This window comes from Macadamia integrifolia, chromosome 5 (genome assembly GCF_013358625.1).
Source record: "Macadamia integrifolia cultivar HAES 741 chromosome 5, SCU_Mint_v3, whole genome shotgun sequence".
Classification (NCBI taxonomy): Eukaryota; Viridiplantae; Streptophyta; class Magnoliopsida; order Proteales; family Proteaceae; genus Macadamia; species Macadamia integrifolia.
The window spans coordinates 7,715,969-7,725,622 of NC_056561.1; the positions used below are offsets into that span (position 1 = coordinate 7,715,969).

The 9,654-nt window shown below is 36.2% G+C and overlaps 1 protein-coding gene across 1 annotated transcript; it reads right to left on the reverse strand.

Annotated features, from left to right (window-relative positions):
• Positions 1-5,745: 5,745 nt before the first annotated feature.
• On the reverse strand, positions 5,746-7,427 carry LOC122080101 (protein RGF1 INDUCIBLE TRANSCRIPTION FACTOR 1). Its single transcript, XM_042646985.1, has 4 exons — positions 7,224-7,427; positions 6,783-7,064; positions 6,518-6,661; positions 5,746-6,390 (listed from the first exon to the last, which is right to left on the reverse strand). Exons 1-4 carry the CDS (start codon positions 7,224-7,226, stop codon positions 6,160-6,162), a joined length of 660 nt encoding a protein of 219 aa, XP_042502919.1. The 5' UTR covers positions 7,227-7,427; the 3' UTR covers positions 5,746-6,159.
• Positions 7,428-9,654: the final 2,227 nt, after the last annotated feature.

Sequence of the window (9,654 nt, forward strand, 5' to 3'; positions counted from 1 at the left end):
AGGTGGTGGTAGCAGTGTCCGCCCTTCGAGTTGGAGATCGCTCCTTGATCTCAACTTCCCTCCTGTGGAAGAGGCTCATCCCAATCTCAACTTGCCCCATGCCTCTAACCTGGCCCAAGTAGATTAAGGTCCATTTTCTCAAATAGAGGACACGAACCGACAATTTGACAACCTAATGATTTTGCACCTCCAACAGAGGGAGGAGCTTGATTCGCATCTATCTGCTCATGTAAATACAGGAAATGCAGAAAAAACTACCTTGATAACCAAGGAAGCCCTACTTGAGAAACAAATGCTTCTCGAAAAGGAAATGAAATCCCTACTCCGAAGGAAGGGATGATTATAAACAGAAAACAAAAAACTAATAAAAATTGAACCAAACTGGTCCTTGGCCAAAACCAAAATTATAATTTCTTAAAAGTTTGATTTCGGATTGACTTCGTAACAGATTGAAATCAATCAAAATAAGATCGAACCGACCGATTGACATCCTATATCTAGATATAGTAAGAGCAGTAATGGACATAATTAAAAATCACCAAGAAAACACTGATGGACCATAATGGTTATGAGTAGGAACTAGGGGTGTCAATCGGTCGGTCCAGCTTGGTTTTGATCCGGGTTGAGTCGGTTTTGGTGTGGGAAAGTTGAAACCAAAACCGAATCAATAAGGAAATTCCGCTTTTGGTTTGGTTTCGGTTTCGGTGCGGTTTGGTTTCGGTTTGTCTTCGGTTTCTTAAATCAATTTGTAACCGGGTTGGTTTTGGTTTTTGGTCTAGTTGGATTCGACTTTCCATACAAATGTATACAAAACTATGCAAATTTTGATTTTTTTTTTTAATGAGTTTTGGAGTGTTTCGGTTTCTTACCGGTTTGGTTTCAGTTTTGATCTGGGTTTTGAGCCGGTTTTGGTTTGGTTTTGGGTTCATCCGATTTCTGCTGCGGTTCGATTTGGTTTTGGGGTTGCAATACTCCAAATCAAACCAAACCAATAAGCCTTTGGTTCGATTTGATCCGTGTTATTATCGATTTGATCTGACTGATTTTATCGGTTTGATTTAGGAATTGACACGCCAAGCAGGAACTATACACAGATGACCGACCTGATTAAAAGGAGGGTTCCACCCTTTGAAAGATTACAATCCATCATTTCTCTTTTAAGTAACAAAGATTTTCTGTCGGAGAGAGGTACTCATCAATATCTGTAAACCCACAGGTAGGATAGGGTTCCAAGTTGGTGTACAGTTGATGGGGCATGGGATGGACACCATTTACATGGGAACAATGCGGGTCAACTGGACCCATGGGTTCACAAAGTAATCCATGAATGGGACCTACATTTGAGAAGAATATTCATTGACAATGGTTTAACAAACCTAAGGCTCACGAGTGAGGCCGTAAACCCTACTAAAGACCAGTATCGGAACATTCATTTATGGGTGTTAATGTAATATATGGATTGAGAGTAGTCCATGTCAAGATCATACAAGCCATAGTTTTTTTGGTAAACTACAAGCCATGGATGAATGATAAATGGAGTTTATTATGATCCTTGCTCACATGTCAAGTTTCAATATAAATGGAGTTTATCAAATGGAACAATGAGATAGTGCACAATAATAATCAAAGTATTGTAGATGAGCATGGACATATAGGAGATGCATGGATTTTCAAGAAAAGGTATTTGATTAAATTTGAGCATATTATTTTATAATGACTAAACGAACCTTATCATGTCTATCAAATGGTTGAAATAACCACATCAACTGTCCATGTGGCATAATGAGAGTAAAATGTTTAAAAGGCTCTTATAAAATGGAGATGAAAAAAAAAAAAAAAAAAAACATTGTAATCACAACCATTTTCACAAAATTTTCAGTGAAGTGGATTCATAACTGCATATCATCCATGAAATTGATGCATTGAATGCAACTACAAGGCTAAGAATTGAGGGGTTTAGTCTCACATCGATCGGATAGTATATGACTACTAGATTTATGTTCGTTAGAGATACTTCTTCATCTTGAAGTTTAGGGTTTTAGATTAGACACTGTTAAATGATATGCGAACAAGTTGTCTAGGATCAAAATCCTCTACGATAAGCGGTGAGTGGCAATGAGGATCCAACGGCTGGGAGGGTCCTGACATGCATCGTAACCGTTAGATCCTCACTACTGCTCACTGCCTCCCCACAGAAGATTTTGATGTGTTGTCTATGCATCAACCACACGTGACGCCCATGCCCTAAAGCTGAAAAAGTTGATGTAGTGAGCTGGTCTCTTGAGTTTAAGAGTTCCCTTTTGACCATATCACTTTGATAGACTAGATCCAGGCCAATCTAGGCCACTGGATTGTTTTGAAATTCTTACCAAAGGGAGTGGGAATGCCACATGAAATAACTCATTTTATTTTGTTTATCAAGACACCCATATTTACTACACAATCCTTATATTGAAATGAAATCTTCAATCATAAAGTGATGAATGAAAAATTTTCCTTTAATTTTTCTTCAATTGAATTATAAGAATCATTGTAAATGTTACTGAAGCTATAAATACAATTGTAGCAGGGGAGGTGGAAAACATTTAATAACTTTATTAATTGTAATAAATACACTTGGTTTGTTTATATGATTAATAATTTAATGCCACTATAATAAATATGTTTGGTTGTACTACTGAGATCAGAGAACCTTTATGCCCATAATATTGCTAAATAGACTCTTGTATCCCCTCTAGGGTGTGTGGGTTTCTTCATTTCCAGAAGACCTACTTCTGATTGTATATAATTTCTTCTTTTCTTTGAGGTAATAAATTTATTTGTCAGTGGTTGTAATTAATTAAAAAAAAAAAAAAAAGGATTGTTATGTCAATTTTAAGTTAATCATCTGATTTTTTTGAAGGTTCAAAATTTACTAGTCATTAATGGTTACTCTAGAAGTTTCTTTTAGTTATGATTTTAGGTATGGTGGTGCAATGTGTTATGCATAACAAGAATTAATATGTCAAATAATCGCAACTAATATTTTACTTTTGTAAAAAAAGAAGGTTGTCAAGTTGCATAGCACCTACGTCTAGACATAGGAAGGGCCAAATGACCACCCAACCCTAATGAAATAAAAAATCTTGACCTTGTTGAATGCCCCTTTATTAGTGTAAGGATCACGTAAGTTGACAACAATCCCCTTCATTTACTTTTATAACTATAAAAACCTTTATCCATATTGATATTGGTAATATAATCATCTTATCACACTCTCTCTTCTTGACACTCTTTCCTCCTTGACATTTGATCCCCTATTGATGAATTCTTGCAGCATGCCCTTTTGTGCTCCCTTTAACTGGGCATGGGATTCTATCTCATGTCGTCGGTATAATGATCCATTATCCATATAATTAATGTTTTGGATAATACATTAATCTTTTTTTTTTTTTCTAACCCTATATAGGAAGGCTTGTATTTTATTTACTTTATGTTTAGTTCACCTTCCTAAAGCCTAAAAAATGTTTTCACCTAAATTATCATGTGTATACGGATGCACTGAAAAGACCCATCGTTTTCTTATCATTATACTCAATTTTAATTATACAATATATGACTATAGCATCACCTTAAATAAAAATAAAGGCATACAATTGCCGTTATAAACACAAAAGACATTTTAGACAAAAGTTTATTAATTAGGTTACCTCAATTTCCATGAAACGAAGAAGAAGAGGAAGCCTCCATGGTCATTACAATACCTCCACGGTTTATGATACTTCTAAGTCTTCTTCTAGTTTCATACTTTTCTTGGGAGGACAAGAAAGTTTAGTTTGAGCTACGTGGAAGCCTTATTTGGCTAATCAATCATGAAATTTGGACAAATAATCGCCATCGAAGTAGAATTTACAATAACTGCCACATTAATCCAGTTCCACAAAAATCAAGTTTGATTTTGATGGAAAAGTGGCATCATATGGTTAATTCTATGAAAATAATATATTTTTTTTACTATAAAAAATAATTTGTAAAAAATCATTTGAAATTGGGTGTAACTTGCTGTCATCGAAATGGTAAACTAAGAAATTGTAACATATTCTTATTTTCCTTGTCTTATTCCTAAAAGGTATTTAATATAAAGGTAAAAATGGTTTCAAAAAATTTAAAAATCATCAAATAACATTGCCCATAATCTGGCTTGATGGGCTAGGGTTGACAAGTTGAGGCTATTGAGAATGTTTATTTCCTTTTAATAAAAAACAAAATTTATTTATAGTTAATGAACCGAATAATAAATAATTGTTTTTTTTTTTCATATGGGGATATGGCTTCCCCTTCGAGCGTAAATGACAAAATAAACGGTGGAATGGATCCAAGTCCTATTTATTTATTTATTTTTTTTTTTGAAGGGAGAAGAGAGAGGGGAGAGGGGCATAGGATTGTCTGATCAAACAACATAGGGTGCACATCAATAGCGATAAAATGATTTCATACAGAAGAGAACACAGAGATCATTCATGTGAAAAGAAGAGAAATCGAAAGAAAGGATGCCACTATAACCACCTTGGTCGGTAAAGATTTTATTTATTTATTTATTTATTTATTTATTTTTTACAGTTAAAAGGAGAGGAAGAGTGGATCAACCTCTCACATGGGAAAAATAAATTATTCTCTACACGTGAGATCCCACCATTCAAAAGGTATCTAAACAACAAGTTTAAACATTTAATGCAACATTGACTCAAGGGGATGCCAAATGAATCCCACTTAGTTACATTAGATTAGAGAGGGACCATATAAGGCCCTTTAAGCTGTCATGCTACTTATCATTTACTAGAAGCATTCAAATTTCCTTGGTTCGAGAAACAAGTCAAAAGTGTCAAACTGAGAATGACAAGGACAATAGTGTACTACTGTTAAATTATTTAGCCAAAGCCAAGACACAAACCCCTTTAAAACTTTTGTCAATTCTAGAACTTGGCTTCTATCGCTGGCTTCACTCCTACCCCATTCCCCTCTACCTCCTCACCTTCTCACCTCCTCCATCTAAATTGAATGTCTCATCGATTCAAGCGTGCCCCCAATCAATACATAAATAAATAGACCAGTAGGTCCCGTCCAGAATAAGTTTGGCCTTCCTCTGCTCTGCTCCCTTCAATATATAATATAAAAGACAGGCCCCCAACTTCTGTCGACATGATCATAGCTCATCAGCTCTCAGGGATGATGGGCGGAGCCACCACTATCACCACCATTAAGTCACCTAGCAAAGGGCAAAACTTTGCCGAACGGTCTTTCTCTCTTCCATTCCCACCTTCTTTCGGCTCCTTTTCTCAGTATGGACTGTCTCCCACTCCCAATAAAGACTTTATAGTATCTTTAATCAGATCAAACAAAAATACTAACTACCAAACACATTAGAATTACAACACATGATGACGGAAATGAAGAAAACAGGTGGGCCCATCCAACCAACAAACCCGAATAGACCCCACCGCCGACCCGACAAATATTGGGACAACCCCTCCTTTTAATCTTCCCCCACTCCACCCTACCTCACACACCCACCTACATTAATCTTCACTGTTTAATTACTTTTTATCAGTCAACAAAAATCTAAATTATTATTAGCTTTATATGACGTTATTAAACCAAACACTAATCCACATTCCCATCTAATCAATCTCATAAGAACCCTTGAAAAGTCTTAATTATTTTAAAAAAAGGGCAACCTCAACTTTTTCTTATTATATATCAAGAATATGAAAAAGAAGGAATAATTCCATTTCCATAGTCATCAGATACAAAATTTTCCACCCAAAATGTAATAATACTGAATAGATCCCTCAAGCCCACAGAAAGAGTGAATTGAGATAGAAAAGAGATTGGAAGAATATTATGAATCCTTGCAGCAGAAGAGGGTGCATGAAGGTCCACCATCTTCCTCCTTAATTCTTATGCTGTACAACCATAATCAGTAAAAGGGAAGGAGAGATGTATATTGGTATGATTTTCCATTTTTCCCTTTTTCCTTTTCCTTTTTCTTTAATTATTGCACTAAAATTCTTTTTTTTTTTTTTTAATGATATTATCATAATAATAACATCTTCTAAAACAAAAAAGGGAGACAAAGAAAGAGAGAGGAAGATGAGATTGAATGTGCAAGCTGAGAACAAGTCAGCACAGGGGAGCTCTGCGAGGAATTCCCTTTCTCTTGCGCAATTGCTTCTTTGGCTTCAATGCTGGACTCCAACTGGGTGGAGAATTCTCCTTCTCTTCACTAGATTCCACTACAGAGTCTGCATCTCTATCCTCTTTCATGGGTAGATCATTAAATTCTGGAATTGTAAAAGGCATAAATGGAGAGCGAGGGCCCTGATCCCTCCCCTTCTCTGCAACTCCTGAAATCTGCACATCAAAAAGAAGCCAAACCAAATTGAAAATTTCTCTTCTGGGTTCTTGGAATTGGAAGCAATTGTGAAGAAAAAAAATTGATTAAAAGCAGAAATTATGAATTGGGTATGCGGATTTTTACCTTGCAAGCGATCGAGCAGTATCGGTTAGGCTCTTGTAAGCTTCTGTCACAGACTTCACAAGCAGCGCCGCTGTTCGTCTTCGATGGTTTCAGTTGCGGACGAGGATTCAGAAATATGACCTTTGCTTGATTTATCAGATATGTCTGCCAAACCGATCCATGAACACATAATTACTAATTTAAGATTAAATCGCACGAAAAAAGTTGCTAATATGAAACAGAGTTAGAAAAATAAGAAGAAAATTAGAGATTCAAAATTTGGTACCTGGACTTTGGAACAATCTATGTGCTTCTGCATATCATGCAGGCGAACAACGTCATGATAGACATATCTACGGATCTGAAGAAGCACATGAAGGTAATGAGTAGAAGAGGAGAGGCAGTGCTGGCAGATACATCGGTTACAGTCGATGCAGAACAGATTCTTCTCATTTTTGCGGAGTTCTTGATGAATTACGCAAGAACCAAAGAACTTGCTCTTCAGTAATGGTCCTAGCCACTCCGGCGCCTTCTTCTTCTTCTTTTTCAGATTTATCGTATATCCAACCTGCAATTCCAGACCATCAAAAATAAAATCCAAAAAATTCAAATCAATACAACCATTAGATCCTAAAATTCATCGAAAACTCTTAAATTCAAGAAAGAAAAAAAATATATAGAAAAGGAGAGAGAATTTCGGAACAGAGAAAGAAGAACAAAACTTCACCATTTCCACGGTTTGAAAATTATGATTTCGCCTAATTTCGTCGAAGATGATGAAGAACAAAGATGGGTTTTTGAATTAAGCTCTGAATCGACGATTAAAATTGCCAAATAACGAAGAGCGTGTGTGTGATGGCGGCTATAATTAAGAGAGAGAGAGAGAGAGAGTGAAGAGCAAAGTGTTAAGAGTGAAGAGAGAGAAAGAAATGAAAACTCTGTGCTGGCTCTGCGTATTCCCCATATATAGAACTCCGTCTACCCTTGGGCGGGAAGAAATGAAAAGTACATATAGACCGTCCGATCATGGTTAATCGGACGTCAGAGATGAGGCCAATGTATCTTTGGCATTTGAGCTGTAGATACCGTTGGATGCGGCTCTTGGATTCCCTGGTGGGCCACTTTAAGGAAACCCTAGTGACAGTGGAGAAGCGTGGGTGTTTTCATTAAAACGATTTGAAATGCGCAATGGTTGGATGACACGTGGCATGTCTGAACCAGTGAAGTGATTTCCCGCTCATTCAAGCGGGATTTCCGGAATCCAAAAGCCGTTTCTTTGGGTGGCGGGAGGCGCCGTTTTCTCTCTCTCTTGACGTCTACAATTTAAATCCACGAAACTGAAGCAGCACAATACCGAAAATACCCTTAATTACAGCTCCAGGGTCCAGGCTTCCAGCTCAGCTCTTGCTCATCTTGTTAAGCCGTTTTGGTAAGGTTTTGTGTGAAACATATCCATAGAAAAAACACGCTGGTAACACCCTTTCATGGCTTCATGTTGTATCATGAATTTCATAGGATACAGAGTCTAAAAAGATATCAATTTCTCATGGCAACATTTTTTTAGAAATCTGAATTAGATCAATTGATTTAGTTTTGAATTGATTCTGAACAATTTTGATTCAAATAATTTCACAACGATCAATTCTAGGGTTTGGAGCTTGAATTTCTGGGTAAGCATAAGATTACTTCCACTGGGACTTCATTCTGCAATTCAAGGGAAGGTGGATTGCAATTATGCCTTGTCACAAAGGCTGAGGAATTCTAGTAACATTGCACTAGGAATAGGTTTCCCAAAATCATTGATTTCATGTTTAACATTTTTTTATTTTGAGTCTAAAATTGTTAATAATTTAAAGTTATATATATATTTAAAGTTTTCTAATCATTGGAGCATAGATGAGGCATCATGCTCCAAAGCAGTAGATCACGAAAATTATGGTTTCAAGAGTCGACAATTGGTGAATCAGATTCCTACCAATTCAACGCAGTTAATTCATGCATGAAAACCCCAGAATTGCTTTGTTTTTGGATCCAAGGACCAATTCTAGGGGCTCCAGAGATCAATTTTGGCCGATTCTAATCTATAGGGACTAATTTCAACCTGATTCCAACTTTTAAAACCTTAACAAAAATAGAATAAATTCCCCCCCCCCTTTAAGGCCTCCTAAGAGACTATTCTACGGACAAGATTCTAACCAACTATACTAACAAATGTGTTTCATATCTCATTGGCCTTCCTTTAAATCCTATGATAAACCCTCTCAATGGAGTTAATTTATGTGTTGAATATTGACCCACGCACCCACCTGATTGATTAACAAAAGGAGAAAAGTTAGGCAGGAGGGTCCCTACTCCGTACTCCCTCCCTTGCATGGACGAGAATTAGAGGCATTAATTTCTCTATTTTTGTACCATTATTTTTGCTTTGGTCCCTTAAGTCGTTCCTTGATTGACATTAGAGAATGGTTGAGGAGTCGATTCAATTCAATAGACAAATGCTTTTATAGTCTTTCTTCAAGAACTTGAAGGAGGATGGTATTTTGGTAATTTAACCACCATAATTTAAACTAGAAAAACATTCTTCTTCGTATAGAGTATAGAGTATAGAGTCTGTAGGCCCACGTGCTAACAGTAAACATAAAAGACAATTTAGTAGAGAAAGGGAAAAGGAGAGGGTAAAAATCACCACAAGAAGGGGAGAAAATCTAGGGATCTGTCAAACTGTCTATTCTCTTTTTTTTTCTTGTCAAAATCTCGTTTCTTTATCTCAGAAAAGGTTGAGACTTTTACAGTTTTACTCTCTCTCATTTCAAAAATGATTCGACAAAAGGAATTTCTTTTCATAATAAAGGCCTTGATTTTTTTCTTTCAGAAAATATAATCAAGGTCCTTAATAACGGTAAATAAAATGATTCAAAAAATAGGCAACTGGCAACTGGTTATGCTTATGCATGCCACACACATAACAGGGCGTGTGGCATGCATTCAATAGTAAAAAGCACTTAGACAAAGGGTCCGTTTGGTATTGTTTCTGTTTCAGAAACGTCGTTTCGTATTAAAAACGAAAATTTCAGTTTCTATGTCAAAACACAGTTTTAAAACGAAAAAATGGTGTTTCAAAATTTCAGATTTTTATCGGGAATTTTTTTTTTTTTTTT